A 23,618-nucleotide genomic window follows, 5' to 3' on the forward strand; every position below is an offset into this window, starting at 1 on the left:
TCTCTTCTTATTATGTTAGAACAATAATAAAACTAAATGTAAAATTTTATGAATCCTTTATGTGATCCCCCACCACAACATCCAGAGTATAGTTTGACTCCTTTCTTGCCCTAGTTTATCATTTACATCCATCCTTAGATGTCAAAGTCAAGGAACCAAAAATATTTTTAAAATGAGATTTAAAAGCAACAGGCAAATATAAAAAAAATTAAATCACACACCTATCTAGCTATATACTTACTCCAAGGGTCTTTAGCCACAATACTGTCAGAGGGTTTGCTTGGCTCACTGGGACCAGCCTTATTACGTGCAATGACACGGAACTGGTAGACATTGTCTTCTATTAGATCATCTACCTTCAAGCTCAGGTTTTGCACAGGAGTCTTGTTCACTATCACCCAGCGAGGGCTGTAAGATGATTGACGCTCAATGGTGTATCCAGTCACTGGAGACCCACCATCATTAGCTGGCTGCTGCCAGGACACAACAGCTGAGTCGTGCATGACATCTGTCACAGTAGGTGCGTCTGGTGCATCAGGTACCGCTGAGGAATTTAAATTAATTTTTAACCCATTGTTTTCAAGGTGTATCTTTTTGCAGTATCAATTTCTAGCAGATTTCAGATATATCTCCATATCAACACTTTCACAGTGCCTTGAACTGTTTATGGAATCAGTGATTATCTATACAACTCTCCTCTTATTAGTATCATGCTGATCTGCCTTCAACATTGGACTGAACAAACAAGCAAACTACATTACAGAAACAAATCACTGAATTCATCAAACATAATCAGAATAAGGAAATGTTTCCCATGGACACTCACTGAATGGATTCTTTGCTGTGATAATTTCAGACTCTGTTGGTTCACTGAGACCAACATCATTCTGTGCAAATACACGGAAGATGTACTGGGCATTCTCTACTAGGTCTGATACAGGCAACTGCAGTGATGGTGTGTCACCAATCCTCTTCCAAGATTGCCTGTTGGCCTCACGTTTCTCAATGACATACTGTGTGATAGGCTTTCCACCATCATCTTCTGGGGTCTCCCAGGTGACAGTAGCTGTCTCAGCAGTGATGTCTGTTACAGTGACATTCTGTGGTGCAGAAGGCTTATCTGCAAAATGAAAACTCATAGTTCATGTTATGAAAATGCTAAATTATAGGAATATCAGCAAATTACAGTCTTGGACAACATGGATCAAGCATAACTGAATTATTGTTTTGCAGACATTAGTGTTTCCTATAAGCCAGAGCAGTAAAGCTCCAATGAGCAACTGAGTTTCATCTTCCAATGTGCAAGTACTTAATAGTAATTCTTTGTCCTTAAAACCAGCAAAACATACATCCAATCAGACACGCTATAAAAACTTTGGACCAACAAATAACTTACCAAGTACAACCAGTTTGATGCTAATAACAGCTTTTCCATTGTCATTGCTGAGCGTTACTGTGTAGCTTCCAGTATCTGTACGCTTCACATGGCTCATACGTATTGTGGTCATGTTGTATATAGTTTCTGTCTCCATGCGAATCTTATCAGGGAGATCACCCTCATTAAAAGTCCAAGTAACTATTGGCTGAGGATTACCAGTGAAGGGCACCTCAAAGGCTGTGGATTGACCAGCATACAGGTAGATAGTCTCATCGTATTTCTTGTCCAAGAAAATCTTGGGTGGCACTGTTGAAACATGGAAATTAAACATAGGCACACAGGTGAGAATGAAGATTGCTAGGTAGTGTATATTATTTTTCGAAGAACTGAAACCCCACATCTATGCATGCAAAGATTTCTGTAATCATGATTACAACTTTAGTTTTCAAACAAATATCAAAATGATCATGTGTAATGAATAAAATAAATCCAAACCCAAATGATAAAACATTTTACATGCATTTTCACTTTTTAGACTCCTCTTGAAATGTAAAAAATTAAACATGAATGAAGAAAAACTTTTTGCTGCAAGAATTAACAGATGACAAAATACACACCTTCCACGAAGAGTCCAGCTTCAGATGTTTTGCCTCTGACAGCAACTTTGTAGTCACCTTCATCTCTGCCATCCACATCCTTGACCTTAAGGCGATGAATAACGCCTTTGCTCTCCATCTCATACTTGTCACTAGCCGTCAAAGGCTGATTGTTGAAGAACCACTCTGCCACTGTACTGACTTTGTTTACTTCGCACTCAAACAGTGCTGTGCCAGGAATTTCTTTTACATCAATGTCCTCAAGCTTGCGAACAAACTCCAGGTCTTCTTCTGCAGTTAAATGAAAAAAAAATCAATTGAAACTTCAATTTTTTAGTAATATTGAAATATGAGGAAATAAGTAGTGACAGTATCAAAAGAAATTTATGCTTGTTTCATGTGTATACATGTACATTAACAGTGAAAAAAAAATTTCCTTGATGAATGAACCAACTGTAAAGAAGTTTATAAAAATCCACTGATATGATTGCATCAGTATAAATTTAAACAATTGTCTATAACATGTTTCTGTCACGGTTTACTTATTTCAACTTGTCACTGTTTAAATAAATACTGAATTCATATGTTCCAAATTTTAGGGTTTTTTTTTAAAACCTTTGAATAGCTGTGCTTACCTTCAACAAGGACAGTACACTTGGATGTCAAATCTTCTACCTTGATGGAATATTCAGCTTCATCATCCATTGCTAGTCTGTCAATGGTGAGTATATGCTTCTTATCTTCGGAAATGATAGTCAGGTGGTCAGATGATGTCAGTTTAGATCCGTCTTTGTACCATGTGGCAGAACGATTTGGCTTGGACACCACACATTCTAGCACCAGAGGCTGGTACTCCATTAATGTTTGATCGATCAGTGGCTTCAGTATGGTCAGTGGCTCTTCTGAAAAATAAAAGTGTCTAATGAGGTCCTTGTTTAATGATCATGTGGGATGCCAGTAATCTCGTGATGATTTATCTACGTTCTTGATTAGGGACTGATCTATTCTGCTTTTGACCAATGACTTTATGATCTGTAGATCTAAACTGTGGCCTGTCAACACCTTGGTCTAAAAACAGGATGTCATCTTCAGAACAACCCTGACATTCCATTAAATTATTTTCATGTGTGCTATGAGCTTGCCCATAGTGCTGTGATATGATGCTATGTAACTAAACATTATTATTATTAAAATCCATTTTAAATATGCCCACTGGCAGTGATTTATTTACACATTAGAATGTATCTGCCTCATGAATAGGGAAAGCTTTGACCACTGTATGGCAAAAACAAAATCATTTCAAGGCAACAAATTGGTTCACAAAAAACAACAGTAAAATGGTGTCATGCAATGGTGGAAAGACAAAGTATTAAACTTGGAAAAAAAATCCAAGAAACAGTTTTTAACAAAATGCAAAAACTGTTATTGACAAAGATAACTTCAAACATAGTCATTTGATAAAATCCCACCTTTTACTGTGACTCGTCCTGATGACTTTTTGTCACCCACAATGCATTTGTACACAGCCTCATCCTCCAGATTAGCAGAAGAGATTGAAAGAGTGTGGGTGCAGCCATCAGCAGTGATCTGGATATGGTCAGTAGGTGTCACATCCTGACCATTGCGTTGCCATTTTGCAGGTCTGTCTGGTTTGTTTACTTCACAGCTCAGGACCAGAGGCATTTTTTCTATCACTTCCAGATCTTTAAGTGGCTTGGTGAACTCAACAGGCAGTTCTAAAGGTACAAATATTTTAACATAAAAATAATTTTATGCCACACCGTGCAATACATACAACAGAGATCTGAATGAGTGTGCATTGACACACACACACACACACACAAAAACATACATTTTGGTAAGGATTGAAAATAAATGAATCAGAAAAAGACAGAAAGAAAGACTAAGATGAAATGAGCAAAAATAAAAGAAACACTGTTAGTTGTTTTAACTAGTAACAAAGTGTCCAATAAAAATAGCTTATAAAATTACAAATGTTAATTGCAAAGGAAAAGGTGATCAAACAAAATAATTTCAAAATATCCGCAGGGGAATATTAGAAATTTCACAAAAGTAGCACCAAGAGTGTTTACTCATTATTTTTCTGTAAGCACAAGACATGCATAAAGTTCACCAGGGAAATGCAGATGCCTTAAAATCCATTTAGACGATGCTTTATCTGAGCTACAGCCAGCTGAATTTACCTTTCACTGATAATCTTCCTTCACTGATTTTGTCTCCAACTTTAATGCTGTAGATGCCAGCATCTTCCACTGATACATCCTCTAGGACCAGAGAATGGATAGTTTTCTCTATCTTAATATCAAATCCATCTTCCACTGAGACTGACTGGCCATTGTGCAACCAAATGGCTTCCAAATCAGGCTTGCTCATTTCACATTTAAAGACAGCTGTTTCTTTTTCTGTAACTTCAATGTCCCTAAGCTTCCTGGTGAATTCCACTGGTTCTTCTGCAGAGATCATTATTCATGACCAAATATAGGATTATGTTAGTTGCATAACATAAAACTCAGTAAGAAACTGATTAGTTTGCCAAAAATCTTCTTTCCATGCAATTAGATGTCAGCTTCAAAACATCCACACAGAAAATTTAGAAAGTTAAATTAAAAAGCTACAAATGATAATCAAAAGAACAGTTTTAAAGAAACTATTCAAACTAAATGTACATTGAAGCCAGCATGAGAAAAACACCCATGTGAAACAGAACTGGGTCAAAAGAAATGTGTAATCTGACAGAGAAGAACCAATAACGTCACATGAACGATGACCAAACAATTATAATTACAAAAATAATTTTTTACTTCATAATCCTCACCTTCTACCAAGACTTCAGCTGTACTTTCATTGCCACCAATGACAACTTTGTAAACCGCCTCATCATCCAGCTCCACGCAGTCAATAATCAGTCTGTGCACTCCACCTTCAGAAGTCAGGCGGATGCGAGCAGAAGCTGTCACAGGAACATCATCTTTGAACCACTGCGCTGGCTTGTCAGGGCGACTAACCTCACATTCCAAGACCAGTTTTTGGTGTTCTATCACAGTGATGTTGGCCAATGGTCGTACAAATGTAGTCGGTAGTTCTGTTTAAAAGAAAAAAAAAAAAAAGTTGAATAAGCTACAGTGGTATGCCTATTGTAAGCAAATCATGGTGCAAAGACGCTTGTACTACGACAACACCAGGAACATCTATTTTAATAAACACACATTTGAAGTATTGTAACTGACCTTTCACCAAGACTTCAGCAGAGCTTTCTGCACCATTGACAACTATTCTGTATACAGCTTCATCGTCTAACTCTGCAGAGTCAATCTCTAGACGATGCACACCACCTTCAGATGTCAAACGGATTTGAGCAGAAGCTGTCACAGGAACATCATCTTTGAACCACTGTGCTGGTTTGTCAGGGCGACTGACTTCGCACTCCAGGGCAAGTTTCTGGTGTTCAGTTACAGTGATGTTAGCCAGTGGGCGCACAATGGTGGTAGGTAGCTCTGCAACATAAAAAAAGGAACTGCAAGTTCTTTAAGTTAAAAATAAATTAAATCCTTATTAATTAATATTTTATGAGTAATGGCAGACCTCTGATTGCTTAACCTCAACTCTTTGAGAAGTGGAATGTGGAAGGACAGACTAATGAGGTAGGGAATCATCTTCAAATGATGTTTTGAAACTGCTACAGTCCTCTGTTGTAGTGCGGCCCGGTGGCGCAACGGTTAGCGCTGTTAGCGCCTGTCACCAATACAGTGAAGGTTGGCTGCCCAGAGTTCATTCTCGTCTCGGGCACGCTGTTCTCTGCACGTGGCATCTGTTTACAGGGCTGCTTGCCGTAATATAGCCTCAGTTGCTGACACGGCGTAAAACACCAAATCCCCCCCCTCCTCTGTTGTTGTCGTAAAATATTTACACCGCTATCAAATGCTTAAACCTTTCCTATCCTGAATTAAAATATTCTTTCATAACAAAAATATATGGATAATTACTCAAAATATGACAGCAACAGAATTAAACTGACCTTCAATAAAGACTTCAGCAGAGCTTTCTGCACCATTGACAACTACTCTGTACACAGCTTCATCGTCTAACTCTGTAGAGTCAATCTCTAGACGATGCACTCCACCTTCAGACGTCAGACGGATTCGAGCAGAAGCTGCCACAGGACTATCATCTTTGAACCACTGTGCTGGTTTGTCAGGGCGACTGACTTCGCACTCCAGGGCAAGTTTCTGGTGTTCAGTAACAGTGATGTTGGCCAGTGGGCGCACAATGGTGGTAGGTAGTTCTGCAGTGGGGACAAAAAGAGTGGAAGTAATGTAGAAAGGGTGCTAATATAAAAAAATAAGGTTTCATAGGTTAAAAAATCCTAATAATTATCACTTGCTTAAGAAAAAATAGGGAACAAGGCACAAGTAGCTAGAGATGTTTGTCTTGGTATTTTCTACCATTCCAGACATGATGTATGAAAGGATAGGACACTAAAGAAAGTTTTCATGATTCTATTCAACATCACAAATTAAAGATACTGATATTTCGTGACAGCGACAGAATTAAACTGACCTTCAATAAAGACTTCAGCTGAACTTTCTGCACCACTGACAACTACTCTGTACACAGCTTCATCGTCTAACTCTGCAGAGTCAATCTCTAGACGATGCACTCCATCTTCAGACGTCAGACGGATTCGAGCAGAAGCTGTCACAGGAACATCATCTTTGAACCACTGTGCTGGTTTGTCAGGGCGACTGACTTCGCACTCCAGGGCAAGTTTCTGGTGTTCAGTAACAGTGATGTTGGCCAGTGGGCGCACAATGGTGGTAGGTAGTTCTGCAGTGGGGACAAAAAGAGTGAAAGTAATGTAGAAAGGGTGCTAATATAAAAAAAATAAGGTTCCAATGGTTAAACAAAATCCTAATAATTATCACTTGCTTAAGAAGTAATAGGGAACAAGGCACAAGTAGCTAGAGATGTTTGTCTTGGTATTTTCTTCCATTCCAGATATGATTTATAAAAGGATAGGACACTAAAGAAAGTTTTCATGATTCAATTCACCGTTTTGAAATAGTTACAAGCTTTTAATAGCTCATCTTAAGGCACACGTACCATTATAAAGTTATATAGCAGTCTATTTTTATCACAAATTAAAGATACTCGTATTGCATGACAGCAACAAGAATTAAACTGACCTTCAATAAAGACTTCAGCTGAACTTTCTGCACCATTGACAACTACTCTGTACACAGCTTCATCGTCTAACTCTGCAGAGTCAGTCTCTAGACGATGCACTCCACCTTCAGACGTCAGACGGATTCGAGCAGAAGCTGCCACAGGAACATCATCTTTGAACCACTGTGCTGGTTTGTCAGGGCGACTGACTTCACACTCCAGGGCAAGTTTCTGGTGTTCAGTTACAGTGATGTTGGCAAGAGGTCGCACGAATGTTGTTGGTAGTTCTGGTAATTAGAAACAAATCTAAAATAAGTTCACTTAAAGTGAATGAATTTGCCTGTGACTTTCATAGATGTCACTTTTTCTTATTGTTTTCTGAATGCAATTTTACATAGAGAATATCCTATAGTAACCCCTCTTACTTGTTTTCCTTCACTTTTCTCTCATCAGTAGATCAATCAATAAGGTAATGATAGCTTATTCAGATGTTTCTATTTTTGTTTTACAAAATAAATAAAGGACTTCCATAAAAACAGAATTCTAAAGTGTACCTGTAACACTGAGCATTGCTGAGCTAGATTTATTTTCAATCACAACAGTATATTTTCCTTTGTCATCTAGACTAGCATCTTTCTTTGTGAGAGTGTGAATCTGTCCATCATGAGAAATCTCAACATCATCTGCTGGTGTAATTTCTTGGCCATCCTTGAGCCATCGAGCCTTAGCATTAGGCTTTGACACTTGACATGTGAATGTGAATGGCTGCTTTTCTTCCACCTTCTGATCAGACAGAGGGCTGAGGATCTCCAAAGCAATTTCTGAGAAGGAAGAAGCATGGCACTTAGGAAGGTTTAGGATACTAGGGACAACTATGCCTCAACTATCATGGGTTAATTGACAAAGGAAATAAAAAGTGGCATGGCACCTATGACTAAACAGGAAAACATTGCATGCTCATTATGCATGCAACAACAGTAGGAGAAGAAGGTGACAGAAAACTTTAGATTACAAATTAAGATGATGCATAAAAATATTAAAGGAACAAACAGAAAAACAAGAGGATACTGTAAGACTGGAAAAATAAGACACAAGGCAGTTTGTATATGTAGCAATGTTTAGTTACTAATGGGTATACATTAGCATGTGACAGATATTGACAAAGGAAGCACGAGTTATGACAGTCCTACTTACAAGTATTACAATTACAAACTTATCCAAACCAATGGTTTACCTTCAACCAGCACCATGGCTTTGCTGCTCTTGTCTCTCACTTCAATAGTGTAATCAGCTTCATCATCAAGTTCGGATGCAGGAATCTCCAGTTTGTGTATGGTACCATCCACAACAAGGTGATACCGCTCTGATGGCTCAAGAACTTTCCCATCTTTAAGCCAACGAGCAGGCACGTTGGGTTTGGAAACTTCACACTCAAGTGTAATGGGCTGGCCTTCTGTAGCGGTCACATCATGGAGGGGTTTCAGAATTTCCACAGGAAGCTCTGTAAGATAATATTAAGAACATTTAATAGATAAATTTGTGCATTACCAAATGAAACAAAAATATCTGAGCAAGTCAAAATAAAGCATATATTAAACTTGCATTGAAAATGCATTGATAAACAAACAAAGGCGTCTACAATAACTCAGTTGGGACAAAAGAATCCTGTACGCAAGAACAAATGACACCAGAAAGAAAATGATTTCTTTCCAACTTTATCTGTCTTGATTTGTTTGGGTTTTTGTAAAATTAATCTTAAAGTAATCCATTATGTTTATTACCCTCTTCTGGGTACTCTCAGCCCTCACCTTCAACTTTCACATTAGCAGATGTGGACACATCACCACAAACACAAGAATAGCGCCCCATATCTTCCAAAGTGGCATCTTCAATAATCAGCTGATGCAGGAATCTGTCATATACAATCTCAATTCGGCCACCAGGAATTATTTCCATTCCATCCTTCAGCCACTTGACAGGTTTTCCTTTTTTAGAGAGCTCACATTCAAGTTCAATAGTCTCCTGTTCAAGTACCTCCTGGTCCCGCAGATCTTTTGTGAACTGGGTAGGTATTTCTGTTGCAAGAAATAATAAAAAGATAATGTATCCATGGTAATCATACATAAAAATAACAAACATAACTACATAATGACAAACATTTTATCCACCTTGTTTAAAACAAAATCTTGTGTTTTATTGTATGTCTCAACTGCAGGTGATTTCAAAATGCACTCTCTGAACAAGCAAATGAAACAGAACATTATAACTTTATTTATGGGAGCAATACAAAAATTAAGACTTTGTACTTACCATAGATTGTGAGGGTGGCTGAAGATTCTTTGTCATCACCCAAGATAACTGTGTATTCACCCTCATCTTCTGGAATTGTTTCCATTATGCGCAGCATGTGGCGGTAGCGATCACACACAATCTTGATGCGGTCTGATGGAGTAAGAGGTTTGCGGTTTTTCAGCCAGCGAACTGGGATGTTTGCTTTGGTCAGCAGGCACTCTAGTTCAACGTCGTCACCTTCACGCCCTGATACATCTTTCAGCCTGGCTCTGAAGTCAGGGGTCTCCTCTGAAGACAGGAATCAAATTTCAGTTCTTAATGACTTTTAAAACATTCCAGCAAGTAAAACCAGACATATATACACTACAGGCATTGTAAACAGAGAAGATGAGATCCTGTCTACAACCTACCTTCAACAAAAAGCTTGGCAATGGACTTGCTGCCATTGATCTTGATGGTGTAAACAGCATCATGGTCAGGTGTGGCCTCAGGTATTTTTAGTATGTGTGTACAGCCATCTGTGATAAACTCAAAGCCATCATCTTCTGTGATGGGTACACCATCCTTCAGCCACATAGCAGGTACACCAGGTTTCGAGACCTCACACACAAAGCTCACAGTCTCTCCCTCAAGGCACTCAGTGTCGCACAGTGGCCGTGTAATGTGAACAGGACTTTCTGGAAAAACAAAATGGCAGAAAGGTGCCTTCACATTTATATACAATTCAACAGCAGGAATACTAATTTTTTTTTATTACTGAGTAACTTCTAATTTTATATGGTTGAGAAATATAAAGAAGATAGTAGAGTACAGATACATGTACACATTTGTTACCAGGTAGATCTGCATTAGGGTACAAGCATAATGTTTAGTTTGCATCAAACTGTTTATGCAGTATTATAAAATGATAAAGGAAAGAAGACTTACCTTCCACAAGCAAAAGTGCTGTGGAGGTCTTATCACCAATACAGATGGTGTATTCTGCCTCATCCTCAAGAGTGGCCCTTGGTATGGTCAGAGTATGTACTGTTCCCTCCACTTTGAGCTGGCACTCTTCTGTTGGAAAGATTTCTGTTTTATCCTTGAACCAACGTGCTGGTTTGTCTGGCATGTTAACCTCACATGTCAAGGTGACGGAATCCCCTTCTGTACACTCTGTCTTTTTCAGAGGAACGATGATTTCCAGTGGAGTTTCTGCAATACCATGTCATGGGTCAGTGGTATTGTATTATCGTGTCATTTTTCGTTAAGCCATGTCATGAATGGCACTCTGTTCTCAAAAGGGCTTGTATGAAACCAAGGTGGTGGTACAGGGTTGCATTTAATTTTATTTCTAAAATAGAAACAAATACAGACTTACTGCTTTTTTTCAAATAAATGCTAATAAATTATACCTTTGATTGTCAGGGATGCAGAGGTTTCATTGCCACCACAGCGAGCAGTGTATGTGCCAGAATCATCAGGTGAAACTTCCTGGATGGTAAGTGTGTGTGTTGTCCCATCCTGCTCCATATTGTATTTGTCGCTAGGTTTAAGAATCTCCTGATTAAGAAGCCAGTCGACCATGACATCTGGTTTGCTGACCTCACAAGACAAGGACACTGTGTCTTTCTCCTGTGCTTCAGTGTCGTTAAGCTTCAATGTGAAGTCAGCAGCAATTTCTGAAAGATTCATTGGATGATCAGTTTTACCTTTTTTTCTTTTGCATGCTATACAAATGTTTTGATGGCTTCTCTTAGCAAATAATGTTTTCTCTATTTCCTCAAGTCTCACAAACATGAGGAGAAAAAGAAACCTTGGAATGTAACCAGCATGAATTATGAGGTCTTCACTGTAACAAAAATCTTTTTTCTTTCTTCCTTTATAAAGTTTATCCGTAACTTTAAACAGATGATCATCAAAAGAAACTGACCTTCCACAGTGAGCTTGGCACTGCTATCTTTGTCTTTGATGATAACTGTGTATTCAGCAGTATCCTCCATATGGGTGTCACGCAGCACAAGACGATGCACTTTGCCATCCATCTCCATGGACATGGTCTCTGATGGCTGAAGTTCCATTCCATTCTTGAACCACTTGGCAGGAACATTGGTTTCAGTGACTTCACACAAAAAGGTGACTGTTTCTCCTTCTTTGCAGGTTTGTTCTGACAATGGAATAGTGAATTCCAGTGGTGCTTCTGTAACAGAAATGCTTCTAATAATCTACTGAAAAAAGACCATATGAATTTTTTCTCAGTTAAAATATCTGAAAAAAAATCCATAAACCAACAGCATCTTAATTATATAGCAGATAATGCCATTAAAAACAAGATCATGCATGCAATATGCAAGACTGTGCATTCCAAAATATGCTTGGGTTAATACAGATTTTAAAAAAGGACATGCAAAGGGTATGACCAACCTTCCTTCAGTGTGATTCCAGTCAAACGGCGACTGCCAATGACCACAATGTAGTCATCATAATCCTCAATGTTCAATCTATGCACAACAAGCTTATGCATGCAGCCTTCATTGAGAATCTCATATTTGAAGCTAGGGTGTAGCTTTCTGTCGCCTCGGTACCACGAAACACGCAAGTCAACTTTGGAAACATTACATATGAACACAGCAAGGGACTCCGAGTCCACTGTAAATCGCTTCACGCTGAGACTGAGATTGAGGGGAAGCTCTGCAAGGCAATCATTGCCATTCATGGGGAACATGCTTTAATTTATATTTGTGAAAACATCACAAATGAATTTCAATGGTTGACTGAAACTCGAGTATAGAGTATACATATTAAGTTTCATTTATAATTGCATCCAACTGGATTAATTATCTACTTTGGATTATTTTAATATCAAGTCCTATTTATGACTTATTCTGTTAAATTCAGTGTCAAGATCTAGTCTTACGTTTATTTCATGGAAACTTTACAATAAATAAATGGCATCCACATGGAACACCATGACCTAATAAAAAGCACCTTCCTAAATTTTCATATTCATTTGACATATTTCAAAAGAAAGTTTATGTTTATACAAACATGCATTTTAAAATGGTGTCAATCCACATCAGTATAGTTTTTAAGACGCATATACTCTTATTAAGTTCTGTACTTTAAGATATTTTTTGTTCTTTTGTGCACATCACATTACACATTAACCTCCTGTTGATTACTGCCAAGGAACTAAATGCCAGCAAATTCAGGATTTACAGAAATAATTTAAGAAAATGCAGTTAACTTATCAACTGATGTAGCTTTATTCAACAATAACTGCAAATCTTTGTTATATTTTTTTGGGTAGTATGTTTATGGATAGCCTCTTATCTTGTAAAATCTTTGCATGGATAATAAGGTCTATGAAATGTAAAATTATGCCACACACACTAATAAATTACAAGAAAAATGGAAAAAGGGCTAAAAGGAGAGTGTCACTAAGCTACTGCATGAAGGACAAGTGTGTTAGCAAGATGCATTGCCTACTTTTCCAACTGCTCTTGAAAACTCGACTAGGTGGTGTGATTTACTTAATAAAAGCTAACACAGGCAAATTCCCAAATGTGAAGCACACTTACACTTGTTAGCTTTGTGGTTTCAACATAAAAATAAACACAGCCACCAGGAACAAACATAAGGTTAAAGAAAACTATAAATAAATAAAAACAGAACTACAGTGCAACATCTGACATGAACCAAGGCATTTTTTAAAAGCCCATTGCCACCACTTCATAAAAAAAACTCAGTTCTTCTGCGTGTCAACTCTCTTTCTAACCCTCAGTGAAATATTTGATGCTTCCAAATAAATAATTATTTTTTGCAGAAAGCTTATGAATGAAAGCAAGCGAACAACAACAGAAAATGCGTAACAGGATCAACAATTTCTTCTGTACTTTTTATTTTTAAATTCAGTATGTCATCTACATTTGGCAACATATCACAGAATAGCTTTAAAATTTTAATGGATAAGTAAATTCATAGATGGATGGACGGACCGATCAAATGAGCTACAATTTTTAGTGTTGTAATGCTGCAACATTCTCACAAACTACCGCTTGAGTCAAAATGAGCAGGAACAACTTTTTCACCTGGTTGTAAAGTTTGTGGTGTGGAAATTCTGAAGGTCTACTTTTCAAGAAGGATGTGTTTTTCTTATAGCATAAGTTTTATGACACACATGCAATCTGATGCAAAAAGATAACCATTTTAAACAAGTCATTGTGCCCACACACATAACTATCTAACAAGTGAGAACATGCAGTAAAAGCAATAACAATCTATAAAATCATCCAACATAAAGAAAAAAAACTTTACAAAACAAGTCAAAACACAAATAGAGCAAACCAAAAACAACTGAATATTATCAATCCAATAACACGACTAGGTCAGTCACTATCACAGTTCTGCCTTATATAGCTCAAGGCAACAGAAACAGATGTGCAGTCAAGCACTTCACAAAGACAAGAACAAATTCAGAAAGCTCCTCCGGCATTGACAAACAACATATAAATAAAACATTATGCATGCTCCATGCACAGTCTGGACAATTAAACACAATTGTGCAGGACCCGCCTTAACAGCAAAGCAGTGAGTTTTGAACCATTCAGCGTATACAAAATATAAAATTAATGCCTTTATATACTTTGAAAGCTCTGCATAATAAAGTTTATAATGTTTTTAATGCTTCCACGTTCAAGAGCAGTTTTCATTGCTGGAAGAAATATCTGATTTTTGCTATAAGATACTATGCAGAGTTTCTTCTAAAAAAAAAAAAATTTTTACAAAACATTGAAGTATAATTTTCCTAGGTCTATGAAGCATTTGAAATGTGCACTCAATTATGCTAATTCACTTAAGCAATATTCCATTTCCCCCCCAAAAAATTGCTGCTACCAAGTTGAACTGCTCTCAGTCTTTATGAAAAAGCAATGTGCTGACAGTGCATCATATATAAAAGTACTCACCATCTAGATGGAGGCGGGCTGAACTCTTTCTGTCCCCTACAACTACTGCATACTCAGCAACATCATTGGAATCTACATCTTTGATAACAAGCGTGTGAATACGCTCATCATGTTCCATAATGTGCTTGTTGCTGGGAGTAATGACTTCATTGTCCTTCATCCACGTGACAGTGACATCATCTTTGTTGACCTCACATTGGAAATAGGCAATCTTGTGCTCTTCTGTGTGGATTTCCTTGAGTTCTGCCATGAACTCGACAGGAACTTCTGAAAGTGGAGCAGACATTCTTCTTTATTTCTCTTAATTAGCAGCTCTATCAGCAAATAACTTCTGCAATGCACACTCTTCTTTAATCAAGCTTGGAACCATTCAGGAAACACAAGAAAACAACCTAAATCATACAGACTGGTAACACACAGTAGTCAAGTGAGTAGCTGGCTCAACTTTGCTGGTCTGAGGCTCACCTGAACCTGGTTGCCCAGCTGATATGTATCTGATTATCAGGCAACAAAGATGGCAGAAGTAGAGGGGTAGCTCCATCTTCCTCATGCCACAGGATAAATCACTCAATGTTCACTGCTTTTAAAGTCGCTTTCTTCCTATCAAATTACAATTTAGCATGTATAATCACATCTAGCAAACTCACCATGCACTGTTAGAGTGGAAGTTGTAGATTTGTCCTCCACTTTGGCAGTAATGTCTCCAGCATCAGGTAAGATGGCGTCTATGATGATAAGTCGATGAACTCTCCCTTCACGGACAATTTTATAGTGCCTATCATCACTGATTTCATGACCATCATGGAACCATTTGGCTGTCGTATTGTCCATGTTCAGTTCACACTCAAATATGACACTGTCACCCTCATTTACTTCCTGGTTCTGAAGTGGTCTAATAAACTCAGGAGGAAGATCTGTGATTTAAAAAAAAATCAACCATGTACTTAAAATGATAACTTTCTAATAGAAAATAATAATAAGTTCCTTATAAATTTAAGAGCATTTTGCAAAATATTGAGCACCCAGTCTATACCTACTAATGCTATCAACAGTACTGTGGTCTAGGAAAGCAGGAATTTAGGCTGTATAGTATAATCAAAGAGGAATAAAAAGAGTAAGATACCTCTGATGAACAGGGATGCCGTAGATTTTTTGTCTCCTGCCTGTACTGTAATGAGGCCCTCATCATCAATAGAAGAGTTGCGGACAAGCAGCTTGTGCCTGAGACCCTCTTTTACAAACTCTATGCGGTCACTCTCATTCAACTCAACATCATCTAAGAACCACTGCACCTTCTCTATATCCTTTGACAACTCACAGACAAATTCTGCTGTCTCCGTTTCCATCACGCTCACATCATTGAGAGGGACAACAAACTCCACAGGCAGCTCCTGGACAGTGAGGACTGCTGATGATGTCAGGTCTCCAACCTTAACTTTTACCTCACCAGCATCTTCAAGAGTGACATCATGGATAATAAGCTTATGATGGGGACCATCTTTTATGATTTCAACAGTGTCACTGGGCTTAAGCTCTTCCTCATCAAGGAACCACAACACACCGTCAACCTCTCTGGTCAGTTCACATGTGAACTCTACAATTGATTTCTCGTAGACTGTCTGATCTTTGAGTGGAATGCTGAAGTCAACAGCAATCTCTTCTACAGTGAAGCTGGCTGACGATTCTTTCTCACCAATTTTAATGGTCACTACTCCTGCATCTGCTGGTGTTGAATCTTTAATGGTCAGCTTCTGTATTGTTCCATCAGAAATAAATTCATACTTCTCATCTTCCTGAATCTCTTTGTTGTTAATAAACCAGTGGACCTTACTCTTGTCCACAGGCATAGTGAGGGTACACTGAAATTCTGCTGTGTTGCCCTCTGTGACAGTAACGTCCTTCAGTGGCACTGAGAAGTCAACACTGATTTCTGTGAGGACAGTTACAATACAATAACATGATTATTTAAAGAAATGATGTGATTATGTACAGCATGTATGTGGTACACAACTCATGAAAAGCAGGCACTTCCATGCTTCTGACCCTTAACTATAGTACTGAGTTATTAATATCTTATCAGACTAGTCAGTCTCTGCATGTGCCACATGTCAGACAAGATAGGTTTGAGTGCTGATCTTTTTCTTTCTCTGGTCCCAGTGCCTGGATTGCTTTGCCACACTTTGCACATGTACTACTTCTCATTATTTCAAGTATGGTTTTTTTTCCTAGGAATATTTTAAGTATCTGATAGCTTTCTCTCCTCTCTTCTCATACTTTCCACCTATGTGCACGTGTGGGTTTTTTTATGTAGGCACCTTCTTGCATATGCATGCATGCTATGTACATATATTTATATGTGTACTAGAGATATTGTTAATCAACTGTTTACTTCAAAACACACTTGCTGCCAGGAGGGAAATGCACTGTAGAAATATTATTATTATTAATGATTCAGCTATTTTAATATGTGAATTTTACCTCTAGCTTTTTTTATTTCCTATATTACAACAGAGAGCATGTACCATGTTTGAATAATCTATTTTCACTTTTCCTCCTTCTTTCCTTTAAATAATTTTTTGTCGTGTACAAAAATGCTAAGCAGATTTACTGTCGTAAATGCCCATATAATTTTGCAACATCATGTTGACAGAACAATAACCTACCTTCAACAGTAAGCTTAGCACTAGAACTGTTATCACCAATGACAACTGTGACCTCACAGTTATCATCAGGAGAGAGATCAGAGATGGTAAATGTGTGTTGAAAGCCATCTGATTGAATCTTGTATTTTTCAGATGGTGTCACAGGCTTGTCATTTACAAGCCACTGCACTGGCAACTCATCGTCATTGGTTAGGCAGACAAATGTTGCACTGGTACTCTCTTGGGCCTGTGTGTCTTTAAGTTTCATGGTGAAATCTGCTGGGACCTCTGAACCAACAACAAAAAATAATAATCAAACATGGATGTTTCATAATTTCATTCAACATTGTAAACTGGAAACATGCCTTATTATCCTATATTTCTAAAAGATACTGTTAGAAGTATTTTCAGGGAAGGTGGGTGCAAATCTCACCTTCAACAGTTAGATTGGCTTCTGTGACAATGTCACCATAGGCACAAGACACTGGACCAGAATCTTTAGGCCGACACTTGCTGATAAGTAGTGTGTGTGTCTTGCCATCTTCTGTGATGGCGTACTTTGGGCTGGGTTCAATTTCCTGCTCACCCACCCGCCATACTACTTTGACATTGGGAATGGATAGCTCACAATCAAACTTAGCTGCTTCACGCTCCTTCACACTCAGATCTTCAAGGGGAACAATCCACTGCCACTGATTAAGACAATGCAAACATTAAAAAATGAATCATTTTTGCCCGATCAAAACAGAACATTACATCTGCAATGTAGGAACACTTTAAAATGAAAGTTAACATACTAACATGTAGAGCACATCACTGTTTCAAACCATGTCTACAGAATTCCTAAATATACCAACACCTACTGACTAAGACCTGAACACCTTGTGAAATAAATCTCAACATACCCAATGAAGAACAGAAATCACAACAGAATTTACCTTCTATTTGCAGTAGGAAAAAAAAAACAATTAACACTACTGATGAGAGTGATGGCAAATGGAGTCCTAAAGTTCAACCTCACCTTAGCTTTGGGTATAATAAGAACTTTTTCTTCAAGCTCTTCTTCTTCTCGAGTTTTAACAGCTCGCACGTAGCCTGTCTTCTGTTCTTCTTCTGCTGTAAGAGCTTGGGGTGGCACCGGTTTGGGTCGCAGATATTCTTCAAGCTCTTCATGTTCCCTTGGCTTTATTTCAAACTCATGTGGTTCTGGCTCAGACTCAAGCTGCAACAAAATTCAGCCACAATAAAGAAAAACTAATGTTAATACAAAGCACTGTAAATAATGCCATTGGTGTTACTGCATAATACCTACAACAGTTACAAGGCTATTCATAAGATTTTAAGAGGACACAGGTACATCTTTACACTGAAATGTAGCAGACATTATAAGCAAGTACCAAAAAAATCATTCATAAATATATCCACATGGGAAGTAGTAGATAAGTACAATATACATTTACATAGAAAGGGGAGACAGTTTGTGCCACTGCTTACCTCTGGGCGTTCTCGCTTTGGTGCAGGATGGTATTCCAGACGCTCAATCTCAGGAGAAGGAGGTTTAGGTGTCACTTCGGGTGAGGGAGACTTCTGCTCCTCAACTTCCACATGCTTTAATTTAATATTCCAAGCTGTTTCCTCTTCTTTAGCCTCTCGCTGGATCTCCCTGTTAAACAAGTTTTGCAAAAGATTGTTACTACTGATATGGCAGTGTGCTAAGCTGTGAAGTCCACATTTAAAAATAAATGTAAACACTAAAACCACTCTGAAAAGACATTGCCCTTGAAAATGTTTGGTTCTATATTTATAATAAGTAAGGGGGTCAATGGAAAAAAAAATCAAACATTTTTATAGCTATCTTGTAGAAATATTTGATGCATTAGATTTTCAAAAGCTCCAATCTACAAAAAACAAAACAAAAAAAAAAAACCAGTAATGCCGAAATGGTGGCCAGGAAGAAGATAGAGTGTACTATGCTTAAAGACTTTTCACTGGCTCCTCATTAAAACAGAAACACAGTCTTCTGACATAAATGATGCTGCTTTACAACATCTGAAGAAAGTATAAAGTTTTATTAACATCAAAGCAATCTTTGTTTAGCAATGCAGCAGGAAATTAAATTAATCCAGTGCTCACTTTCAAGAGGAAAATGAATTCACATTATATATTCTAAATTTTGTTGTGATTTTGACATCACAGGTTGCTATCCTACCTGTGCTTCAACTGAGCTTTCCAATCAACAACTTCTTCAAGCTTGTCAGTAACCATTAGTGTGGCTGGTGCCTGCTCTGTGCCATGCTCATTGGTAGCCGTTACAGTGTATGTACCAGCATCTTTGGGCTTAATGCCCTCCATCTGCAGGACATGTTCACCAGTACTCTCATCAAAGAATACTCTGTTTCGTCCTCCATCCTGTAACTTCATCCATTTGCCTTTAGACCACTCCACCTTAGGTGTAGGCACTCCATCAATGATGCAGCGAAACTCAGCTGTGTGTCCTACAGGAGAATGAATTAAATTTTGTTATTGCTCACTATTATATGCATTTTATTATTCGAAGAACTATGGATCACTTGATTTCTAGGCAGCTGCCACAGTTCATACATAGAAAGATGGTTTGTATCGATTCATACACACATCCAGTGCATTTGTAAGGGCGTATGCACTATGCAAATAACAAGGATCATTATCAAAGAATCTACATGCCTTCCAGAACTGTGCATTTTAGTGGAGCTTCCACAAATGTTGGTGCACGTCCACGGACATCAAGCTTGGCTGAACAAAGGACTTCTCCTCCATTATTCTTGGCAACAGCCTTAATTTCACCTTGCATGGTCGGTGTGGCGCCAGTAATGAGTAAGGTGCATGTTCCATCCTTGGGGTTTATCTCACATCTGATATTTTCACCTGGCTGAAGCTCTTCATCATTCAAAAGCCTGAAGAATAAAATGTATAATGAATTATCAAAATAAGAGTAAGGATGATGATGATGATATAAAGACTAATACTAACATCAAGCATTCACAGTGCTTGAGACAATAAAGAACGAATTTGTAGATACATAGAAACCCATATAGATCTACTCACCAAGTTATTTCTGGCATTGGCACCCCAGACACCTGACACTGAAATTTGGCCACACCACCTTCAGGAACAAGGGTGTCTGACAGCTTGCGTTGGAAGGTTGGCTTTTTAACAGCTGTCAAGAAAGAAAATTAGATCAACTATAATATCTGCTATATTTCCTTGCTATTAATTTTCACAAACACTCATTAGCCCACACTACATCCCTCAAAAGTCACTCGCGTGCCTTCCATTACGGTGATGGAACACTACATCCCACTCTCTCTCTCTCACACATGCACATAAAGGTACGAAAGAGCAATGCAAATTACGATACTATATTATTTTTGAAAAATAATGCATGCTTAATAACCAAACAATGATACATACGGATCACTTTCAGGCGGCCATTACATGAAAGCTGTCCAGCTGGGTTTTGTGCACGAGCTGTAAAGAGACCTGCTGAGTCCATAGTACAGCGATCCAGGACCAGCGTGTAAGTTTCTCCAGAAACCTCAAAATGCACATCTTCACTCTCTTTCAGCTCTTTATCTCCCTTTAGCCTTTAAGAAATGTCCAAAACTGTCATATTGTACCCTCTCAAAATGACAGTTATACAAATAAGCACTAATTTAAAACCAGAGTGGCCAACAAAGCAAAATTTGAATAAAAAGAAGTAGAACACTTTCTGCAAAGACTGCATATACCATTCCAGCAATAAAAATAATATGATTCTCACACATAAACAAAGGTGTGACAGATGCAAATCAGCAGTCAGTTGCTATTAATACTGTGCATGACTGCTGAAGGAGATTAGACTAGAATGGTCCCTTGAACTACTTACCATGTTACTTGTGGCTTTGGTTTTCCACTGACAACCACTTCTAGTCTGACTGTCTCTGTCTCCAAAACTTCCAGATTATCCAGTTTCTTGAGGAATTTGGGACTTTCTTTCTTTTCTGAACAAAAATTTTATATTTAAGGAACTATTAAATTGGCATGAACATCAATAAGACTAAAAAGAAACATGCCACTTTCTATCTCTGTTGAGGGAATAATTATGACAGAAGAGTCAATTTTTAATTGATACATGCATAATACATAAGAGCTTTGTATAATGAAGTGCTCACCTTCAATGAGAAGTTTTGCCTCAGTTGTGGCTTTACCAGCTTTGTTAGTTGCCACAGCCTTGACAAACCCTGCATCTTCAACTTCTGTGCTTTCAAGGCTAAGACTGTGAACTATATCTGCAAAACTTGGACGCTCATCAATATGGAACCGGAGTCCAGACTCCACTGGCTGTTCATTCAAGAACCTTTAAAAAAAGGTACAGATAAAGTCAGATTTTAAGAAAGGAGATTACATTAGAAAATATTTCAATGGAATTGAACAAAAGCTGACTGTGAAGGGGTGTTCACATGACATACTCACCAGGAGACTTGTGGTTTAGGTAGCCCCTTGACTGCACATTCAAATTTCACAGGTCGTCCTTCACGACACTCCCTGTCTGTCAAATGGCGAGTGAATGTTGGTGCTTCTGATTTTCCTGTCACAAAAGAAAACTTTAAATGCAAAAACCAAAATAGAAAGAAAGGATTTAAATGGAAAAGGTTTATGTGCTGTAATCTACACACACACAAATGTTAAATTGCTTGCACAGAGCATATTTCCTGTCCCTGATCATCAGTTACAAAGTTTGCATAATAACTGCTATTTCAATTCATGAGAATTAACTTGAGACAGCATAAATAATGCAGAGAAATAAATGACACTAAGAAACATCAGTGTGACATCTACACAAAATGCTTCTCACCTTCCACAGTTACAAAAGCTGAACATTCAGCAGAACCAGCAGGATTTGTAGCTATACATGTGTATGTGCCCTCCTGGTCCATCTTTGTTGAACTGATCTTGAGCTTCACAGTCTCATCATCATACCAAGTCTTGACATTGGGAGTAACCACCAGTTCATGGCCATTTCTGTTTTATTGAAATTTTTTTTAAATAAAAAATGTAGATATACATTTTATTCGCTCTTTTGAAAAACAGGTGATTTTTTCACTTGTACTTAATTTTAAAAACATATATAATCTTTTTATATTATACCTAAAACACACATGCATAAACATGTATGCATACACATGCCAACATTTTTAATTCTGTTTCATGTTAATAGTTCAAACCCAGTGACAAGGTAAGACTAACTGAACTAACACCATATTTTTTTCTGCTCTCCTAGGTTGTAGTTGTCTTGCAGTTCTTTTCCACTCTACTTCTCTTTAAATTTCTGTTGACAGGTGTTTTTGAATTGTTTTATGGCTATGAAATGCACTGTGGTGTTTTTAACAATTCAGTCAAACCATGTTGAAATTTAAATTTTAGAATATGAAAGCAAATCTGTCCTCTGATTTAAAGTTTGTTCACTTACACAAGCCAGGTGACTTCTGGTCGCGGTAACCCAGTCACTCTGCAAGTCAGCTGCAGCGCATTCTCCTCCATTACAGACTGAAAGTTTTCCAAAGTGACAATATTATGACTTTGTCTTTATTATTTTTGGTTCTGATGTTTTAAACTTATAAAACTACAAATCTAACTCAGAGTTTTTACATAAGCACACAAATCTTTAGTGCATTAACTCATGCTTTGGTCAGAAAATGATCATTACAGCCATTGTAGTAAGTATGGGAAATGAAACTGGAAATGAGTATGTGTATAAATATCTTTGTAATGAACTTACTGTGTCTTGGAAGACCTCAACAAACTGAGGTGATCGTGTTTCTTCCTGTGTTTTTAAGACAAGTGGTGACTCTGACAAACGCTCTTCTCTTGGTATTTCTGCAAAGATCATGCAGACAGAAGGTATTTAAAGCTTCCACTACCACACAGAATCTTAAATATATGGACCAAGACTGTTTTCATCTTAAATTTAATGTTTGGTTGACTCCTCTATCTTCTACTCTTTCAACATGTATGGCACATTCCAGTTTGTGAAAATGAATCATATTCCTTCATAATCACCTTTTACAATAAGTGAAATTTCACAGGTGGCTTCTCCTTCAGAGTTTGTAGCTACACATATGTATGGCCCAGCATCTTCTTTTTCAACATCTTTGATCTCAAAGCAGTAAGTGTCCTCATACTGCTCAAAGTGGTACAGCTCTTTGTCCTCCAGAGTCTGAGACTCATGCTTCCAGATAACTTAAAAAAGAAGTGAATAAATGCCAGCATAAACCACAGATGTAAACATAAACACATGCATTACAGTTCAAGCTAATGGAAATTAAAAGGCTAACAAAAAGGATTATATCCCTTTTCTTGTCTATTTAACATTCTATTTTCTGATGTTCAGTACCAAAGATTTCAACTGAGTGCTTTCATCAAATATACCTGTAGGTACAGGCATTCCCACCACTCTGACAAGGAACTTTGCACAGTCATGTTCTCTGGCAACAACCTGATGTGGAGCTTTGATAAATTCTGGTGGGAATCCTTTTTCCTCAATAAATTCTGGAAAAAATAA

The 23,618-nt window shown here is 37.8% G+C and overlaps 1 protein-coding gene across 1 annotated transcript in view; it reads right to left on the minus strand.

Annotated features, from left to right (window-relative positions):
• The window catches only part of LOC112570126 (titin-like), a 149,833-nt gene that overhangs the window by 24,882 nt on the left and 101,333 nt on the right, over nucleotides 1–23,618 (minus strand). The window contains 40 exon segments of the mRNA XM_025248372.1: nucleotides 242–544; nucleotides 827–1,120; nucleotides 1,397–1,684; nucleotides 1,996–2,265; nucleotides 2,610–2,876; nucleotides 3,444–3,710; nucleotides 4,179–4,445; nucleotides 4,811–5,077; nucleotides 5,223–5,489; nucleotides 6,011–6,277; nucleotides 6,553–6,819; nucleotides 7,179–7,445; nucleotides 7,713–7,979; nucleotides 8,393–8,659; nucleotides 8,967–9,233; nucleotides 9,469–9,738; nucleotides 9,861–10,127; nucleotides 10,378–10,644; nucleotides 10,845–11,111; nucleotides 11,363–11,629; nucleotides 11,854–12,120; nucleotides 14,397–14,663; nucleotides 15,044–15,310; nucleotides 15,520–16,326; nucleotides 17,060–17,326; nucleotides 17,472–17,730; nucleotides 18,060–18,260; nucleotides 18,533–18,701; nucleotides 19,248–19,533; nucleotides 19,742–19,971; nucleotides 20,123–20,234; nucleotides 20,489–20,661; nucleotides 20,943–21,057; nucleotides 21,229–21,413; nucleotides 21,530–21,644; nucleotides 21,912–22,078; nucleotides 22,527–22,603; nucleotides 22,836–22,933; nucleotides 23,117–23,296; nucleotides 23,486–23,605. Coding sequence (XP_025104157.1) covers nucleotides 242–544; nucleotides 827–1,120; nucleotides 1,397–1,684; nucleotides 1,996–2,265; nucleotides 2,610–2,876; nucleotides 3,444–3,710; nucleotides 4,179–4,445; nucleotides 4,811–5,077; nucleotides 5,223–5,489; nucleotides 6,011–6,277; nucleotides 6,553–6,819; nucleotides 7,179–7,445; nucleotides 7,713–7,979; nucleotides 8,393–8,659; nucleotides 8,967–9,233; nucleotides 9,469–9,738; nucleotides 9,861–10,127; nucleotides 10,378–10,644; nucleotides 10,845–11,111; nucleotides 11,363–11,629; nucleotides 11,854–12,120; nucleotides 14,397–14,663; nucleotides 15,044–15,310; nucleotides 15,520–16,326; nucleotides 17,060–17,326; nucleotides 17,472–17,730; nucleotides 18,060–18,260; nucleotides 18,533–18,701; nucleotides 19,248–19,533; nucleotides 19,742–19,971; nucleotides 20,123–20,234; nucleotides 20,489–20,661; nucleotides 20,943–21,057; nucleotides 21,229–21,413; nucleotides 21,530–21,644; nucleotides 21,912–22,078; nucleotides 22,527–22,603; nucleotides 22,836–22,933; nucleotides 23,117–23,296; nucleotides 23,486–23,605 — 9,792 coding nt within the window.

Source organism: Pomacea canaliculata, linkage group LG1 (assembly GCF_003073045.1).
Source record: "Pomacea canaliculata isolate SZHN2017 linkage group LG1, ASM307304v1, whole genome shotgun sequence".
Lineage (NCBI taxonomy): Eukaryota > Metazoa > Mollusca > Gastropoda > Architaenioglossa > Ampullariidae > Pomacea > Pomacea canaliculata.